Genomic DNA, 19,522 nt, shown 5'->3' on the forward strand with positions numbered 1-19,522 from the left:
TTGACCCCAGTATTCTTTCCTGCCAGGGCAGGGGGTTGGACTAGATGATCTGCTCAGGTCCCTTCCGACCCTAGAAACTATGAAACTAGGAAATGTGGCATTACAGATGCCACATCCCAATTGAAGCAGATGCTACTTAGTAAAAAGGATGCTCTATTTCTATCCCCAACACAGCTGTTCTTACCAACCCCAGACCCATGCATGCTGAAATTCAACAACATTGGATACTGTTCCCACTCCCCAAAAGGGACATTCTCCTGCCTGAAGCCAGCGTGGCATTACCTGTTCATATGATCCTCCCAGTCCTCGGGCGGCGGGGGTGCATCAGCATCCGTGCGGGCGAAGATGACATGGCGCTCGCACTCGTTCATCACGCTGCGGGCCTTCTGGTTGTCGTAGAGTGGGACGGGCATGGGCATGACTGTCTCCACGTCGATAGGGATGTCCACCTCGCTGGACAGGCACAGAATGTCACACAACTGGTCAGGCCCTACAGCAGGGGCCTCGCCAGACAACCTGGGCACGGGCTGACCAGGGCCACTCGAGGCAAAGACCTATTCCCACCCACCTCCTAAGTGCAGAGGTCCATGCTCCTCATCCACTGAAGGACTGAGGCCCTTAACACTCTACAGTCAGCATGTTTAGGATGGAGTTCAGTTAGCAACTGAGACTATTATGGTATGTGGCTAAAGGGACAGGAAACCCAGAACTTCAAAGAAACCCATCAGAGATGCGTCCATCTGGGTGTGGCTGTGCATGCCTGTCTCATCATTCACAGCAGAGGTGATTATGTGCATGCACAACTCCCAGTGCAACAGGATCCCAATTCTTCAGGGTTCCCCAAGCATGACATGAGTACAAATAACAAGGCCAAGGCTGCAGGGCTGGAAGGTGTTAACTGCCAATTGTGCCTACAAACTGCTGAAGTCTCCCAACCCAACTGCCTGCATTACCACTTTCTGGCTCAGGTTGCAAGAGGCTGTGGGAGTGACTGCACCGTGGCCTAGTTAAGCAGAAAAGGCATCTGGCCAGCTGCCCTGGGTGCACCATATCATTTTAGGCACATTACATGTATCTAACACATGGCCAGAGGTGGGCAGCTCCAGGGAACTGTCCCAGGGCAAGGTAGTCATACTTGTATATGGGTTCTCAACCTCTTTAGACTTCAGCCCCCCTTCGGAAGATGTCAGCTCTGAGCTCTCACTTGTTTCCAGGCAATGGAAAAATCCTAGAGTGATTCTTCTGCTGCTGAGAATTTAGCAATCCCCCGCAACCAGGTGGAACTCTTTAGACACCATGGAGTGGAAATGTCTGGTTTCTCTTGTGAGTGGAAATGTCTGGTTTCTCTTGTGAATCCTGTGTAGGAGTTTGCACCCCTAACAGTGCTAATATTACACTTTTCCCTTAAAAGGATCTTGTGTCACCAGGTTGAGAATCACCACTCCCTGGATAATACCGGCCATAGAACGATCCCCAGCCCCACCTGCATGAAGCCTGTCAACTCCCATTAAGCTACAAGAACTCTCCCAACAAGGCAACTGATCAGGTCTGATGACACAGAGGATCCATCATTTACTTCCCTTGGGAAGTTTGCTATAATGCTTACTGGCCCCTGCTACCAAAAAGCTGTCCTTACTTTCTCATGTGAATTTATTTGGTGATAACTCTGGATACTAAATAGTCTTAAATATATCAAAAGTCAAAGTATTATCCTTATATTACTCCAAGTCTAGTACTGACCCCTGTAGAATCCAACTGAAACACCCTTCATTGACAAAATACTGTCTCTCAGATTTTGTTTTAATCCCCACATACCAATCTCCCATACACCAGAGAAGTAAAGGTTAGAGAGTAACGAAGAGAACAGAAGCTAAACAATAAAGGCAAATGAGACAAGGAGACTCATAAGTCCTAGAACAGAGGGATCCACACCAAAAAGATCCCTTCCCCTGTGGGAAGCAACAGCCCAGTGCATAGGTAACCCAGGAGAAGCCAGTGGCAGACACTGACTAGAAAAGAGGCAGTAAAATCGAACAGGTTGATTCACCTGTTCCAAGCTCAGCTAACAGAGACGTCGTTCAAACACACATGCCTTGAAGAACCTGGATTTGTAAAGATCTCTTTTACAATGAGATTGAAATCTACTTAGAAGGAGGGAGGCTTGGTTCTTACACACATTCCAGTGCTTCTCAACTGGAGGACTATGCTTTACTTTTAAGGGTGCAGGGCACTATTAGCATGGTCAGGTGAGCAAACATCTCCATGTAACCATCAAGAGAAACCCAAAGACTTCCAGTAGGAATCCAAAGTGTCCAAACCTGCCTACTATGCTGTGGCTATTCTAAGTTCTCTGCAATGGAAGAATTGCTCTAGTATTTTTCTGAAGTTGAGAAGCAAGTGAAAGATGATCCAAAGGGAACCTGGAGTACAACACTGTAGAGAGCCGCTGCACTCTATACTGATTCTTAGGGTTTTGCTCTCATGTTTTTCTTTGATCTCTTAAGGGTACTCTCTCCCAGTTACTTAGCTTTAGATGTCAGGTGTAATAGAGAGAAGGGAAAGAATTGCAGAGAGACCTGTAAATTGTCAGGTGCCTCTTTTGGGTGTCAAAGTACAAAACTGGTGCAACACAAGCCATCACCCTAAGAAATCCTTGCTTCTCACATAATTTTGGACCACAGTGGCTATATCACACTCACTGTATCTTTAATACAAAAATTGCTTTCCTAATTTTTTGTTCTGTTCAGGCTACAGGGCAATGCCCCCCCACAAAGACAATGGGTCCTTCACATCCAAGCCCTTTTACCCTTCTCCACAACATCTCACTCTCTGAATGTGCTGCTGAGAAACACCAGATGAAATAGGTTTTGGACAGACGGACCCACGCACACACACACGCCTGATCCACACACCTGATCCATACTTGGGAATTCTACAGTCATTCTGTCAAGAGACAGGATGCTGAGAAGCGATCAGCATAAATTGAGATCCATGGTGTGACAGAGCTGAACATGCTGCCTGCAGCAATATGCCAGCTAGCACAACTGGAAACACAGCTCAGACAGGGGGAAATTCTTTATCACAGCCCAGGCTGGAAACTAAATTAGCTCATTCATAGAATCAGAGAAAACTAGGATTGGAAGGGACCTCAGGAGGTCATCTAGTTCAACCCCCTGCTCAACCCAGGACCATCCCCTGCCTGGGCTCTATCTACCTGGGTATTAAAAACTTCTAAGGATGGAGATACCACGCCCTCTCTGGGTAGCCTGTTCCAGCGCTTTACTACCCTCCTCATGAGAAAGTTGTTCCTAATATCTAACCTAAATCTCCCAGGCTTTCCCCAAAGCTGTGGCCTAGACCAGATTTTAAAGGTGTGATTTCAGATCAAGCTACATAGCTCATTTTAATTGTTAGCTCCTACAACTCCAGTTGAGACACAGCAATGGTACATTCGCATAGCCTAAGCTGGGATCTAGTTTTTAGCTTATCAGTTTCTTCTAAATAATGATTTAAGATGCAACAGTAGCCTGACAGTTGGGTGGGAAAGAGTTTTCTACCCCATGGGAATTAAAGATTTCAGGTCTTTTCCAAACCTGAAGTGGGACAAAAGCCAAACATTTCCACAAAGCAAAAGGAAAAATTAGAGAATCCTAGAAAATGAAGGTTGGAAGGGAGTTTGGGAGATCATCTAGTCTAACCCTCTGCTCACAGTAGGACCAGCTCCAACTGGGAGGTAGGGGCTGGACTAGATGTGACCTCTGGAGGTCCCTTCCAGTCCAACTTCTCTAGGAGTCTATGACCATCCAACTCTTTTCATTTACTGGAGTTAACTGCAATGTCTCTACCATCCATCCTTTCAAAGGAAAGGGCAAGAACATATTACCTACCAATAGCCAAGTGTGACCTTTGGACAATTTCAAAGCATTTCCCTCAAGATCCTTTTCACCTTCAATCAGTTTCTTTTCTCCAACACAAAATTGCTCCCTACCACTTTAAGCTGCTGGGTGTTCATGTGCTTTAAAAGTACTGACCTCATCAAGAGCTGGAGTTCTGTAACCACAAGAAGTCAGCATTGTGTTATTTTTGGTGATCTCTTTTCATTAGAGCAACTGAAGTCAAGAGAGATGTTAGACACACTTCTGGGCGCAAAGTTTGGAGCTGGGAAAACAGCCTGCTTCACACAATAGGGACAATAAAAGAGATCACCAAAAACCCTTGTTACCTTTGTTGAAGCCACCTGCTTTTCACATATTTTAGGTGAATGTTGTCAAGTGTGGGATCGCCCCCTCCACATAGCCATCCTAGCAATTCTCTGTTTGTTCTGTTTGGTCATCTACCAATCAGGAAGGAGGCTCTGGCTAAGGGAACCTGAGCGATTACAGCACTGTTTTTCTGTTACTCATGTTTGCTCATGGTGCTGGACAGAGTTTCACTGGCAGCCTCCCAGGCTCCTTAGACTCACCTGGGGGGCAGTGAGCACTGGCTGGTGTCCTCTGCTTAGCATTCCCTTTTGTATCCTTCATTAGTAAGCTATGACTTCACTCCCACCTCTGCTTCTTCATTTTTTGCCCCCTGTAATTAGCTAATGTGTCCTCAGTCGCCTCCTTCATGGAGGAAAGCTCATAGTTTTCTTTGGCAGGTCTCGATCCACCATCCCTTCAGTACAACAAACAGGCCTTACTAAACTATCCCATTGCCACAGATTGTAGAAATCACAGAGCAGTTGCGCTAAAAGGGACCTCTGGAAATCATATCTAGTCCAAACCCCTGCCTGAGGCAGGATCAGCCCCGTCCAAACCATCCCTGACAAATCTATAATCTAAACTCTTCATAAAACTGCTGTTATCCTTGACACCACACAAGACATCACACCTGAACCAGCTCCAGGCAAAGCAGGGGGACCATGAGTTGAGATTCCCTGCCTCTCTGGGCAGCCTGTTCCAAAGATGGACCCCCTCATGGTCAGAAAGTTCCTCCTCATCTCCAACCTCAATGTCCCCTGCCACAATTTAAGATAACTGCTCTTTGCTCTGTCCCTGAGGCCACAAAGAAAAAATTACCCCCATCCTCTGCAGAATGACCCTTCAAATATCTGAGAACTCCTCAGCCTTGTATTCTTCAGCTATGCTCCCCACAACTACACAAAACCAGAAGCACCAAGGACTCCTTGGTAGTGGCAGAAGAGATGAAGGCCCAGCCAATGCCCTGCCCCAGAAACCACAGGGGTATTTATGCCCACTGGAAAAGTGATCCTCAGCCTGGAGCAGGCCTGTGCTTACATGGCAGTGTCTTGGTGCCGCCGCGGTGTGACAAAAAGTGTGCGTGTGGGTCGGGCACTGCTGGCATCGGGGTGGGCGCTCCATGGCTTGGCGTAGCTGTGGTCCAAGAAGACCAGGTCCAGTTCACGCTCGTGGACAGAGAGCTGGAAGAGCAGAGAGGTCCCCATCCTGTGGGCTGACGTCTGGAAGTCGCGCTCAGTGGCTCGGCCCCACATATCTTTGTGGGCTTCAGCCCTGCATCCTGCTGCCTGACTTAGGAGAGGCAGGGGGTGAGCACGAGACAGAGAAATGGGCCTGGTGCTCTGGCCCCTTCTTCCCTTTCACCTCTGGCCCTAGAGACCCCAGCAGTGCCCTGTGTCTCTGCTGCCCAGGAGTTCCCAGCACCCGGTGACCCACGGCCCATCCCCACCACCATGATGACTCTGACTCCACCAGTCAGACCCGTACCCAGTACCCGCTACCCTCAGTGCTGCTGACCCCCACCCACAACACCAAACTCCTCCCTGCTATGTCCCTGACCCTAGCGCCTTCAGACCACAGCCCCTGGCCCCAGCACCACTCCCCTACAAGGGCCTCCATGACCCAGCTCCTCCTGTCCCCAGCGCCCCCGAACGCAGCACTGCTCTGAGCCCAGGACCCTCCTGCCCCAGTGGCCCCCGATCCCTGCGACCTCCGTGACCCCGACCCCAGCAGCCATGAGCCCTGCACCCCATGACCTAGCGCCCGTGTGACCCCTGACCCCAGGCCCCTCCCCAGTGCTCCCTACTCCCAGTCCCTCGTGACCCCTGACCCCCACCCCGGCACGGCCTGGGGGCGGGGCAGACCCCACTCACCGCCCGGGGCTCGCGGCCGCTTCAGGCCTGGGCCTGCCGCCTACTGCGCACGCGCCACTGCCTGACAGCCGCAAAGACCGGAACGAAGAATTGCTGAAGCGGTGTTTCCCGCCTGCTGCGCATGCGCCGATCAAAAAGCCCGGAGCGCGGGATCCAGGGAGCGGAGCCTGGAGGGCGGCGGGGTGGGCCTCGGCCCTGGGAGCGTCTGGGCAGCGGCCTCCGGGGACTGGTGCAGGTGACCGAGAGCTGCCACCTAGTGACCCGGGCAGCGCCGTGGCTCTGTTGCGCCCACCCCAGCCTGGCCCGGCAGCACCCACAAGAGCCAGGCCCAGACCCCCGTGCCCAAATGCCACCCCTGGCAACCAGCCCCAGGTCCTCTCTTCGGTTGCTACAGGGATCGCGGGTTTCCCTCTTCCTCAGCAGCGCTGGGTGGGCGTTGGCTGTGGCCCAGGCTGGGGGCGTGGGGGGGGGACTGGGCTCGGCCAACGCTGTCGCTGGGACTCAACCCCGGAGGGTCCTGGCTAGAGAGTCTTGCCTGGAGATGATGGCCCCTCAGCCCCAGCGCCCCCGAATCTCAGCACTGACAGCTCGTGGCCACACTGGAGTCGGTAGCACTTGCTCAAAGTGGCCCTAATTCCCTCCCGAGCGCCACCCCCTCCCAAGCTAGCCCATCTCCTACCCCCCCACTTCAACTTGTCACCTTGATCCCTCCGGTCCCCCCGCTACTCCCACTGCCCTGCCCATGGCCACCAGGGGCGGGTATACGGAGGCATGATGCCACCTTGTGGCCAAGGGCAGCTCTGCATGGCTGCCTGGGCACGAGCATTGCCCCCCAGCAAATACAGGGAGGGTCTTGGTGTTTCCCAGGGCTTTGCTGGGAAGGTGACTGGGCTGGGCCTGTGCTTCTGCTCGGACTTAAACCTAGAGGGTTCTGGCTAGAAGGTCTTCCCCCTTCCACTCAGGTCAGACTGATGCATTGGGGTCAGGAATCCTGCCCTCCCCCCACCAAGTCAGACAGGTACAAACTTGGGAGGAGGGGCTTGGCTTCCTCTGCAGCAAGGGCATAGTCTCTGCCTGAGGTCTCTCAAGGGCACTGAAGCCACCTGGCAGCAGCAGGGTACCACCAGCCTTCTCCTGGCTTCACCTGGGCCACAGTTGGGTCTCTCAGGGTCCCTGGACCTGGTCACTGAAGTGTGTGGTGTTAGGAACAGCTCAGACAAGGACAGGTCAGCAGGGGTTGGATGGGGCTGGTCCAGCCTGGCTGCCCTGTGAGTCTGTAACTCTGACCACACTTGCTCAAGTCAAGCTCTAGCACACCCACTGCTCTCCTCCCATCCAAAACCCCTTGCCCTGCCCAGAAGGCCATTGCAGACAGCTGAGACATGCCTTAGCTGTTTATATGCAGTAGGGCCCTAGAAGAAAATAGGCTGGAAGGGACCTTAGGAGGTCCTATCCAGTCCAGCCTCCTGCTGTAGGCAGAATCAGCCTTCCCTAAACCAGTTCACCCAAGTATCCATCCAACCTGCTCTTGAAAATGTCTGGGGAATGGAAATTTTTCCCCAGGCGGCCCATTGCAAGGCTGTACCCCAATCATCAGAAAATTGGCCAAGCCCTGATGCTTTACCCCAGAGTTTGGTGTCACCGGCAAACTTGGCCAGTCCACTCCTGACTCCCGTGTCCACATCATTAACGAAGATGTTGAACAATATGGGTCCAAGGACAGCGCCTTGTGGGGGGACCCACTCGTCACAGGGCACCATGATGATTGACTTCCATCAATTACTACCCTCTGGGTCTGACCACAGCCAATTTCCCAGCAGCGGATCATGGTGGACCCAAGGCTGCAATTGGCCAGTTTTGCCAAGAAGTGATCATGGGATACCAGATGGCAGGCTTTTTTGAAGTCAAGATTTATGACATCAATCTCTTCTCCCTTGTCCAGGTGATAGGTCACCTGGTCATAGAAGGTAATGAGATTGGTCAAGCAAGACCTACCCGCAACAAACCCATGCTGGCTATCCCTCAGGATGTTGGCATCTGGCAGTCCATTAAGGTTGGCCTCTTAGAAAAGTTTATTAAAGACCTTCCCCGGGATAGAAGTCAGGCTGATGGGCCTAGTTAGCCGGATCCACTTTCCTCCCTTTCTTGAAGATAGGCACCACATTGGCCTTCTTCCAGTCTTTGGGCACTACACCAGAGCACCAGGAGTTTTCAAAGATCTGTGCCAGGGGCTGGGCTATGATGCTAGCCAGCTCCTTGAGTACCCTGGGGTGTAGATTGTCAGAGCTGGCTGACTTGAAGGTATCCAGCCTCTCAAGGTGTTCCTTCACAAAGTCAGCATTGATGGAGGGCAGGGGATCTCCCTCACCTGGACCTCCCTGTCCCATGGTTGGCATGGGCATCCCATGGGACTGATAAAAGACCAACGCAAAGTACCCATGTAATAGGTTGGCTTTTTCCTGAGCCTGTCCCTTGTGGCCCGCCTCCATCTTCTCTGTTGTCATCCTTTAGGGGTTTGAAGAGGGTGATCAAATTGGCCTCACTCTTCATTTCCCCAAGCTATGTCACCCCCATTTTTTTAGCCTTTCCCCACAAGGTGGGATACTTAGTATCTCCCAGGAATGGAGGGAAACGGAGAAAAGCCTCATTCACAGCACTGTGCCACTAGCTCCTAGTGACCCTCCATACCCCTTGAAACGGGAGCAGAGTATTGCGGGATGCCAGAGGACCAGGTGACCTATGGGCTGAAAGTCCAGGCAAAAAAGTGGTAGGACCACATCACCTCTTGAACTAACACTGTCTGCTAGTTGCCCAGGTCCCTGTTGGACATATCCTCAAAGGGATCCTGTCAGAACCAAGAGCCATGATAGTGCCCAGTCCTGCACCCTTGTGACCTACTGGGGGGCAGGGCCAGAGCAGGAAGAGGCAGGGTTTAACATGGGCCACACCTGCCCCAAAAGTTGATCACTTGTAGCAATCTCTCAGCAGCACCCAGATTTTCCCTTCCCCCGGAAACCAGGTGCACGAAATAGGTGGGAAATATGGGCACAGGGCTGCCATTTGGTGGGTGAAACTAAGCGCCAAACCTGCTGCAATCCCCAAGGAGCAGAACACAGAGCAGGCCGGGATCCCTGGTTGCTGCTACTCCAGTACTCATTACAAGAAAAAAATCTTTTATTCTTTGCTCTGGCTTTCAAAACCAAGGTGTGTGTTATATTGCAGACAATATGATATAGGAGCGCCCGCCTCCTTTGAAAGGGCCTGATCCTGACCCTGTCACACACACTGATACACATGCGCAAAGACCCGCACATTCAGTCTGTCACACCCTCACAAACATGCAGTCATACAGACACACGCATATTCAATCCATCACACTCAAACATGCAGTCAAGCACGTGATACATATGCACAATCCTACCCTTGCAGTCACATGCACCTTTGCTCCATCACATGCTCATAAAGTCACACAGACACATTCAGTCCATCACACACTTGCATGCACTATCATATATGCAGACATACCTGCATTCAGTCCATCATGCACACACACATATTCGGTGTATCACACACTGACAAACACGCAGTCACACAATATGCACGCACACATTCAGTCCATCACACACTCACTCAAACAGTCATACTCACCAGTGTCACACACATGCCTACTTAGACGCACACTCGCATACCCAGCTCGATTTAGCCACAGGTCCCCTTTCCTTTCCCTCTCCTGCACTGGCTCCCAAGAGCCAGGAGACCCCAGAGGCTCTCTTCCTCTCAGGCAGGTTTATCACCGAAGTCCACAGTATGATTGTGAGACCCCTCCAACATGCTCTGACTTTATGTAAAGCCCCTTCCCATAACACATTGCTACAAGAGCCCTGTCAAGGGGGACAGCGTCTGATCCCAACAGTTCCATGGTCCCAACGTCCAGATTATGTGATGCTTTCCCTTGGCCCTTTGTCATACATGACTGTGGGATCCATAGCCATGGTGCAGCCTATGTGGGTGAATCACATGTTCCCAGGTGGCCTGGTACATCACAGCAAGCCCCTATGTCCTGGCCCAGAACATCCTGGCCAGAGGCTACAGTTTGGTGGGGCGGTGGAAGCCGTGGGGGGAGGCATAGGAAGGCTGGCTGTGCCATGTGGCGACAGGATAGAGGCGGTGCCGCTGTGAGCTGTCATAGGATGTGGGGTAGTGTGCCAGGCTGGTCGCCAGTGGCCGGCACAGCTCAGAGGTCTGGGCAGTGATCACAGGGCCTGGGAAGGCTGGGATGACAAAGGGACTGAGGGATGGTGCGAGTGGCGATGATTCCCTGGAGCCAGCCAAGCTCAGTGGAAACCTCAGCATCGTCCCCGTGTAGGCATCTGGGCCGGCTGATGGCAGCAGTGTGGGAAAGCCAGGCGCCATGGCCTGTGGCTTGGCTAAGCCAGGTGAAGCCTCCCGTGGCTCTGCCTCCCTGACAAACGGGGACACGGCCCTCAGCTTCTTCCCAGGGCCAAAGCCACCATCTTCTGGCCCACGTTTGCCCAGCCCCGGGCTCTGCCCAGGCTTGGATGGCTGAGGGCTGACTCTAGCCAAGCTGGGAGCCACCCAACAGGCTTTGCTGGCAGGGAAGGCCAAAGCCTTGCTCCCTTGTCGGAAGCCCGTCCCCTCCAGGGGCTCTCTGAGCTCCCTCCGTGTGTGGTCAGGCAGGTGTGGGTCCTTGCTGGGAGGCTGGCAGAGGAAGGAGGTATCAGGGAAGCCGGCAGGGGCCCTGAGTGGGCGGCAACTCATAGGCTTCAGCACTTCTCCCTGGTAGGCCCGGAAGCAGCCGGTGAAGGTGGTGGGCACCGGTGAGAGGCGTCGGCCCAGGTTCCCTTCTTCAGCCTGTGGGCTCAGCGCCCCTTCGTTTGTGCTCGGGGGGCAGGAGTGGGCTGGGTCCACGGTGTCATCCCGCTGTGGCCCAGGGCTCCAGCCATCCTCACGGCATTGGGGCTTGGTAGCACTGTGGTCTGGGCTGTGGCAGGGGCCAGTTGACATCCAGCCCTCGCGGCAACGGCCCTCGGGGCAGTGCAAAGCCTCAGCCTTGCTCACCTGAGCCAGCAGCTTCTTCTTGGCCAGAGGGGACATGATGGGGTGGTTGCCTTTGAAGTAGAAGCTGGAGAAGAGGCGCTGGTACGCCTCTGAGCAGCCAAGGGCCTCACAGTGGCCATGGCAGCCAGTGGGGGGCTGGGCCAGCTCACTGGGATCCCGGGGCTGGTTCTGCTCAAGCACCACCTCCCTGCCAGACTGGGGAGTAGAGGCAGTATCCAGCTTTGTCTTCTCCAGTGGAATCTACAACCAGAGGGATTGAGGTATGGGTGAGGTGCGGCTCCTGGGTCCACCGCTCTCCCACCCTAGGCTCCTGGCCAGCTGTGTTCCTTCTCCCTGCTGCCCCTGGTGTTCTCCTAGCACCCAGATCCCAAGGCTCCATGCATGGGGTGGTTCTGCAGGAGACCCTGGGGATGAGCCCATGTCAGCTTCTCCCCCCCAACCATTGCACCTGCTGCCGGCTCTTCTCCTTCTTGGCCCGTGGCTCCTTGGAGACTTTGTACTGTTTCCGGGGCTTGGTGGGGGGCAGTGGCTTGTCATCCTCGCCCTTCAGGTGCCGCACATATGGGAGAACCAGCCTGCCAGGAAAGAAGCACATGCCATCAAGGGGCTGCAGCCGTGGCCAGTACTGGGCCTGGTCCTGCCAGCCAGAGCATGGCCCTGCAGCAGCTGCAATGAAGCCAAGCAACCAGTGCAGAACAGTGGCCCATGGCCCTGTGGTCACTCCAGAGGTGGCACTAGATCCTGATGAGCGCAGCCAGTGGTCCCATCATGGGGTCTGAGGGTGTCTCACACTTCCCTGCCAGTCCAGGCCAGTGTATCAGCCCTCACTGCACCCTTGGGGAAACTGAGGTACAGAGTCAATGGATGGAGAACAAACATAGACAGTGGCAGAGCTTGGAGCTGAGACCTGGAGTCCCCCAGGCCATGAGCAAGGGAGTAGACAGGTGAGGTGGCACATGGGGCAGTAGGCAGCGGGGGTTCATACCTCTCATAGTGGCGCCGGGTGCAGGTGGCTGCGCTGGTGCTGCCAGGGCTCCCGCCCAGCTCATCATAGACATTCTTCCAGAGCCGCCTGCCTGTGACCTGTGGTGGGAGGGAGGTGAGGGCCCCAGGATGTGCCCAGCACCTTCCTCATGTGCCCCTGCCCTAGGGTGTGGCTGGGCGAGCAGAGCCCTGATCTGGGGAGCAATGACAGCTCAGGAGAGCTGCAGCTGGAGCACTGCCAAGTTCTGACTTGCTCTCCCACCCATCCCCAGGGGCCACAACCAGCTGGGATCTGGCTCCAAGCTTTGGTCCCCATGGCCCCAGCTCAGCAAGCCAAGAGAGCCCAGAAGCTCCCCTTGCCTTGCCCCATGGCTGGAGCTCTGCTGCCCCCTATTCCAGGGCCAGTATAGGCAGTCGCCAGCTGGGCACAAGGCCCAGAGGATGTGATCCCAGCCCCTCCCCTCCGCTCACCAGCTCGTAGGCACCCAGCTTCTCCACGGCCTTGTAGATCTTCCACAGGTTAACTGGACAGACACACGGACGGGAGCAGAGTGAGGGCAGGGCCCAGGGGGAACAATCCTCATGCCCTAGCCAGAGTATTGCCCCCCCTCAGCCTGCTCAGGTGGTCCTGGGGGACCTCAGCCATGCTGGGGGTTGCAGTGACCACAGGACCTGGCTGCAGCCCTCCCTGGGATGCTGTCACATCAGGGCCCTGCCCAGGCCAGCCTGGCACAGGCAAGGTGCCACACAGCCTGTGGCTGTCAGTAAAGAAGTCTGGCAGATTTGGGACCAGCAAAGGATTCTGGGAGGCCCCAAGAGGTGCCAGGGGACATACTCTGCTTAAAGCCGAGGTGGGGGATCCTTTCAATGGGCGTGCGCCGTTCCTTCATGAATTTGTAGAGGCCAACGAGGAAGGCCTGCTCCTCCTCCTTCTCACCGCTCAAGGCTGTGTCCTCGGCCAGCTCCCCCGGGGGGCCCCTCTGCTCCCCCTCAGAGCCACCAGCCTGCAAAGAGAGACAGCCCCACGCTCAGCCACGGGGGCCGGGAGCTACCAAAGCTGGCACGACCTCGGCTGTGGTCCTGGCAGAGCCGAGGGGAACCCAGGAGTCCAGGCTCCGAGTTCCCCATTGCCCTGACCACGAGATCATCCTGCTCCCAAAGCAGCCAGAGACAGAGCCCAGAAGTCTGGGCCCCAACCAGCTAGAGCCTGTTGGAAAACCCTGAAGTCCCAGGTGGCAGCCCAGACTCCCAGGGCAAGACATGTCCCATGGCACTGCTACTCGGAAGTCAACGCTGCCTTGGCCATTCTACCTCATCACCAGAGCCCACCCCCATGCCTCTGGGGCCTTTTCCCCTCTTCCAGCCCCATGGCCCACAGCACCCAACCGGCTCTAGCAGCAACAGCCATGGCTCCTCCCACCCGGGCAGGTGGCCAAGTTGGTCAGAGCAGAGCACGGGGAACGGTTTCCAGGAAAACAGAATGACGGAGATTCTCGCTCCCTCTCTGCTCCCCCAGCCTCACGCCGGGCTGAAAGCACGCTCCGTGTTTGCTCTGTGCTTTCCGGAGTTAGAAAACTCGCTGCTATTTTAGGGCAAAGCAGCTGCTTGGCTCCGGAGAACCCTTTCTTTGCTTTTTTTTTCTCCCCTTCCGCTACTTCTTCTGTCTGTCCTCACCCTCACCGCAGGCGGAGACAAGCCCAGCCTTTGAGGATGGAGGGAGGTTTGTTTTTTTAAGCCCCAGCAGAGTTGAGATCAGGCGGGGGAAGGGGGGAGGACGGGGGGGAGGAGGCCAGAGCTGCTGGGCACATCTCTGGCTTGCTATCCCATTCCTCGCCAAGCCTGCCAGGACCTTGGCAGAGTCCCTGCCCACGTATGCCTGCCCCAATAGGGCATGGAGGGGATCTCTTGCCTGGCAGAAGCTGGACTGAGACCCAACAAATTCATCTCGCCCACTGCAGGCCTGGCTTTGCTGGATATCTTTGGCCCTGCCCAGCCACCCCTGCTGTCTCTCATGCCCCATGGGGTTGAGGCAGCTTGGGTTCAGCAAAGAGACGCTCCAGCCCCTGGCCTTGAAGGGGAGAAATCTCCCCACTACCCTGCAACCAACTGCTCATGGATGACCAGTGCCCCCCTCAGGCCCTGTGTTTCCTGGTGCTGGGAGACAACATGCCAGAAAGACCCCATGGGTCTGGTTCTGAAGGCAAGGACACCTCTCATAACAGCTCTAGGGTATCTGACCAATTACATGTCCACAGCAGCGGGACCTCTGTGCCAGGCCACGGCCTTATGGAAGGTGGCGGCCGGGGGCTTAGGGTCCAGCCACTGACAGAGGCTCTGGGGAGCTCCCAACCTCAAGACAAGACCTGACATGCATCCCAGAACCCATGTACTTTATGCCGTGATGAGCCACACCACCTTGGCTGTGCTGTGGTCCAGGGCACCATGGGATGCTTTGCCATGGCTGTGAGCCCCCCCACACTTATGCAGAAGCGTGAGAGAGACTGACACACTCATATTAGCTGCCACACAGGCAGCAGCCTCCAACAATGGAACTAAAAGTCAGGAAGAGCTGTGGGGGCCTTGTATGTAGCCACCAGTCCCCTTTTGCCAGGGTGTGGGGCTGGGTTTCCCCACTGCGGGTCATGCCCAGCTGTAAGTCCCAGCCTGGCTTGGAACCCACCGCTCCATGGAGCTCCTCCAACTCTCCCTTGCCTCAATGCCAGGGAGAGGGCACAGGGGGCCAGGGGACAAACACCCACCTGCTCCTGCCCCCATGCTCACCCTGGGACACACAACTTGTGCTCCTGCCCTCAATCCAAAAGGAACAAGATCAACCCTGGCCTGACCCAGCCATGGATGCTGGTGACAAGCAGCCAAGACTGAGGCCAGCAGGAGCCTGCTTGGGGTGGTTCAAGTGCTGTGTATGCAGGCTGTGTATGTAGTCCCAACCCCCAATGCTGGCTCATGGGGGCAGCTGAAGAGATGACTCCCCCCACTTCTTCATCTCCCGGCACCCAGGCGCATCCCAGCACCTTCAGAAGGGGATGCAGTGCCCCATCTCACTCACCACCTGGGCTGTGGAGTCAGTGGGACCTGGGTTCTCCTCAGCATCCGGCGCAGCGGCATCAGCAGCACCTGGCTGAGACTCACTCTCCTCCTCCATGGCAGGCAGCACCTTCTTCCGGTGTTTCCCTTTAGGACTAGGGGCTGTGGGGAGGAAGAGGAGACAGGCCACTGAGGAGGGAACCTGGCAGATGCCTGTCCCCAGTGTAAGGGCAGTTCAGGCCACCCAGCCAGTTGGTGGGGGGGGCAGAGAGGGCCCATGCTGGGCTTTCCAAGAATGAGGCTACGTAGCTGACACGTTTCCTGCATTTATCAACAGCACCCTCACTTTCGTTTTCAGGGCAGCTTCCTGGAACTGGGGGAGAGCTGTGCGTGTCCCCCCTGCTGCCTCAGCAGCTCTGGCACAGCCAAGGCAGGTGCCTCTAGTGGCCAGAGTTAGCCAAGACCCCCCATCCCAGCCCTGGCTGATAGTCCCCTAGTTGTACTCCCCTTGGCCACGGAGCCTCTCGGCTTTGCCTCAGGCCTGCTGTAGGGACCCTGGTGCCACACCGTAATGCTGCCAAGATGCCATCCAGCCCCGCAAGACCCTGCCCCCCTGAGGAGACCCAGCATAGCCCCCTGGCACAGGGGTGGGGAACACCATGACGCTGATGCCCCATGGGACCCCCACCAGTGCCGAGACCTCCATCCCTCACCATCTTCCCCCCCATGCAAACTCAGCCTCTTTCAGGCTTGGAGCCGCAGAGAATGGGCCTCTTGCCAGCCCCCAGGACGTCCTGTTCCCGGCCCTGCCCCGCCCACGGCAGATGGGACATCTCTACCATCCTTCCCAGCCAGCGCTGGGTAGAGGGGAGATCTCAGCCTCCAGCCCTTGCCTCCCAGATCTCAGCACATCAGGGGGGCACTGGGGGATCCAGACAAGTCCCAGATGGGGTGATGCCCCCCCCGCCCTGTGCTCCATGCTGGCTTGTTAGCAGCAGTCCCCAGTGCCAGTCTGATGATGGAGCTAACAGCCATGGATAACGGACCTTCTAGGAGGCAGGCGGGCAGCAAAAGGGAGCTGGTGTTTCTGCGGCTCAGGCCCGTACCCGACGGGGGCAAGACAGCCCCAGCCCCCAGACCCATGCTGAACACTTGCCCACAACTGTTCCCCTCCCGTGGAGTGGGGGAAACTGAGGCACGGGGAGCTAAGCCACAGCTCAGCTGGGAGAAATGGGACCGACAGCAAGCGCCAAGGTGCTGCCAAGTCCTGCACGGAGCCCAGGTGTCCCGGACACACACATGCGCATGCATGCCCACGCCCCGGGGATGCAAGCGCTCCCAGTCCAGCTCGTGCGAGGAGGGGGGAGACAAGCAGCACCCCAGGCCCTGGCACACGTCCAGCGTGGGCGGTACCGGCGTGACGCCGATTCCGGGAAGCTCCATGCCCCGCAGCCCCATGATAAGCCCCCGCTGGGCACGGCCCCTTCTCCCTGCATGGCTCCGTGCCTGGGGCCCGCCAGCCTCCCCGGAGCCCCGGCGAAGGGGCGGGGGGGTTGTGCAAGTCCTGCCAGCCGCATCTGTAGTGCCCCCTGGCACCGGGACGGAGCTTCCCCACCTCCGGGACGCGGCTCCCCCCGCCAGAGCTCCACACAGGGGTCAGGGCGGCTCCCCCCGCCTCCTGCACACAGGGAAACTGAGACGGGCAGCCCACGCCATGCGCCCGGGAAGCCCCGGCTTCGGGGACACGCCCCCGGGAGGTGCAACTTGGTGCCCGCGTGTACAACGTCCCGCGCATGCAAGCCCCCACGCGCAAGGAGCGAGCGAGCAATGTCCCGCGTCCAAAGCCCCGCGCCGCCCGCTCCGCGTGACGCTCACCCCGGCCCCGCGCCGCCCGCTCCATCGGGCGCTCCCGAGCCCGACTGAGTTCCGCGCCCGGCCGCCGCGCTGCCCCACCGGCCCCGCCCGCCCATTGGCCCCATGCGCCGCCCGTCTCCTCAGGGCCCCGCCTCCCCGACCCGGGGCACCCTGGGAGTTGTAGTCCCACCATCGCCCCCTGCTGGAGGGGCACGGCGATCCACGCCCCTGGTCCCTCACCCGGCATCCGGTGAGCGAGTGTCCGCCCCTGGCCAAACAAGGTCCCAGTCTTCTCCAGTCTCTCCCTTAGATCAAGGGGTCCCGTGTTACACTCCAGACTTCCCTGCTTGGATCAAAGGGTCTCCCTTAGAGTCCAGAATCTGCCCTGTTATGTCAAGGGGCCCCGTGTTAGACTCCAGTTCCCTGCCAGACAACCTCCACTCTTCACTTTCACTCATTTCTTAATGCTGGCAAAATCCTACAGCAGTAGTTCTCAACCTTTTTTCATTTGTAGACCTCTTTGGGAATTTCAAACAGAGGCACAGACCCCTTTGAATTGTAAGGGTGGATATTCACATACTCTTGATTGATTGTGGTCATCTTTTGCAGCCCCCTTAGCCACAGCCTGCAGCCCTCCAGGGCTTCATGGACCACAGGTTGAAAACCACTGTCCTAGGACCATTCTTCTGTGGCAAAGACCTCAGCACAACGCCAGCAGGGTAGAAGGGTTGGGACACTGTGGATGAGAAATTGCAGTGTTTTTCTTGTGAATTGTGTAGGCGTTTGCACACCTGACAGTTCCCCTTCAAGGAGTCTCCTGGCTCCTCCAGCTGAGAATCACCGCTACGGACTTTTCAGGCTCACTGCTTCCACAGCTGTCAACGTCCTGGCTGCTGCTCCCACTGGACACTCTCAGCTTCCCAAGTCCTTTCTGGGGCCCAGCCATAGCTCCCAAAGACATCGTGGCTGGCTGCTTCTGACCGGCTCTAGCAGCAGCTTTCTCTAACTGCCTTCTTTCAATTCCCCTTTTTGCTATTTCCGGGCCCTTCTTACGGAGCTGACTGACAGCATTGGAGCCTGTAAATAAATCTGATCTTTCTCTCCAGCTTCCGCTCCCATGGCAAAAGGGCTTTATTTCTAATAAGACTCATGACATACCCTCAAAACTGACCAGACAGATGAGCCAGATGGAGTCTCTAAGCTCAAGCTCTAAGCAAGTCCAGTGCTGCTAATAAACCTGACACTCTCAGTTCGCATCCATAATGGCTGTACTAACAGAGAGAAGGAGTTTGCCAGCCAGTCATTCATGCCCTTGCAGCTACATTGAAAGTCCATCTTAACAGCAGCCCAGCAAAGCCTCTGTGTGGACAGAAGGTGCATTGGACTATAGGGGTGGTGGAGCTCTTGGGGCAGTGGTTTCATGCCTCCTCTATGGTGGTAAAACCCCTGCACCCACATGGTTACAGCAGTGGGACCAGGCCCATGCTGCTGGAACTACTGTGTCCCCCATGGTGTGAGGTTCTGCCTCCTGTGGTGTCTCTGCTCAGAAGAGCTGCAGGTGCTGGGACACCGATACCAGCCAGGCTTCCACACGGCCTCAACGCAGCCCCCGGCTGGGACTGAAATCTAGACACGCACTGAAGCTGGGGATTCTCAGCTTTGGTTGCCATGATTCCTTTGAAGGGTGCTAAGACCATATACCATTCACAAGAGAAACCCAGAGATTTCCAGTAGGAACCAAGTATCTATGCCCTGCTGGCACCTTGCTGAGGTGTTTGCCAAAGAATCACTCCAGGATTGTTCTGTCATCGAGGAACAAGCAAAAGCAAATATCCAAGCATTGTCCAAGCAGGGCCTGGAGTCTAACAAGGTGGGGTGTTAGGTCTAATGAGGGGTGTCTTGACTCCTATTAAGGTTGTGAACCACCAATTTAAGCAGTCCATAGGCTCTGTTGTCCAGGAAGTGACTCACAAGAACATAAGAATTGCCATTTACCATCCCTCACTCTGTCTATCCGTATATCCATCTATCCACCCTATCCAGTTAACTATTCACCCCATACTCTATCTGTCCATGTATCCACCCCACACTCTGCCTATGCATCTATCTATCCACCCCATACTCTATCTAATTTATCTATCCACTTCACTCTCTCTCATTAGTCTCTCCTCATATGGAAGCTCCTCCATGCTGCTAAATCCTTGTTGCACTCTGTGCCTTCTCTAGTTCTTCTGTCTCCTTTTGGAGGTGTGGGGACCAGAACTGGGCACAGTATTCAAGTTGTGGCTGCCCCAGGGATTTATAAAGGGGCATCGGGATAATTTGTGCCCTCAAACCCTGCCACGCTTACATGTGAGAAGCCTGGAGAAGGACACCCAGAGGAGCAGGGTGGGAGGGTTAGGGAGAGGCAGCAGGAGGGTGAGAGAGGGTGGTGTAGGGGCTTTATCG

General features: G+C 55.8%; 2 protein-coding genes across 7 annotated transcripts in view; both read right to left on the reverse strand.

Annotated features, from left to right (window-relative positions):
* The window catches only part of KANSL3 (KAT8 regulatory NSL complex subunit 3), a 36,144-nt gene extending 29,925 nt beyond the window's left edge, over nucleotides 1–6,219 (reverse strand). For 3 of the 6 annotated variants that reach the window (XM_019545993.1, XM_019545992.1, XM_019545994.1), the window contains exons 1-3: nucleotides 6,113–6,199; nucleotides 5,280–5,527; nucleotides 283–453 (exon numbers count right to left, since the gene is read on the reverse strand). In XM_019545993.1, coding sequence (XP_019401538.1) covers nucleotides 283–453; nucleotides 5,280–5,494 — 386 coding nt within the window. In that variant the 5' untranslated portion in view covers nucleotides 5,495–5,527; nucleotides 6,113–6,199. Of the gene's footprint in view, nucleotides 1–282; nucleotides 454–5,279; nucleotides 5,532–6,112 lie in introns of all 6 variants that reach the window. The other 3 variants (XM_019545991.1, XM_019545989.1, XM_019545990.1) reach the window with 2 other exon arrangements.
* Nucleotides 6,220–9,264: 3,045 nt separating this feature from the next.
* Nucleotides 9,265–17,165, reverse strand: ARID5A (AT-rich interaction domain 5A). Its single transcript, XM_019545995.1, has 7 exons — nucleotides 17,096–17,165; nucleotides 15,243–15,382; nucleotides 13,011–13,179; nucleotides 12,647–12,699; nucleotides 12,177–12,274; nucleotides 11,640–11,766; nucleotides 9,265–11,431 (listed from the first exon to the last, which is right to left on the reverse strand). The coding sequence occupies exons 1-7, from the start codon at nucleotides 17,118–17,120 to the stop codon at nucleotides 10,199–10,201; spliced, it is 1,845 nt and encodes a 614-aa protein (XP_019401540.1). The 5' UTR covers nucleotides 17,121–17,165; the 3' UTR covers nucleotides 9,265–10,198.
* Between the last annotated feature and the right edge of the window lie 2,357 nt (nucleotides 17,166–19,522).

This window comes from Crocodylus porosus, unplaced genomic scaffold (assembly GCF_001723895.1).
Source record: "Crocodylus porosus isolate Cpor-Errol unplaced genomic scaffold, CroPor_comp1, whole genome shotgun sequence".
Classification (NCBI taxonomy): Eukaryota; Metazoa; Chordata; order Crocodylia; family Crocodylidae; genus Crocodylus; species Crocodylus porosus.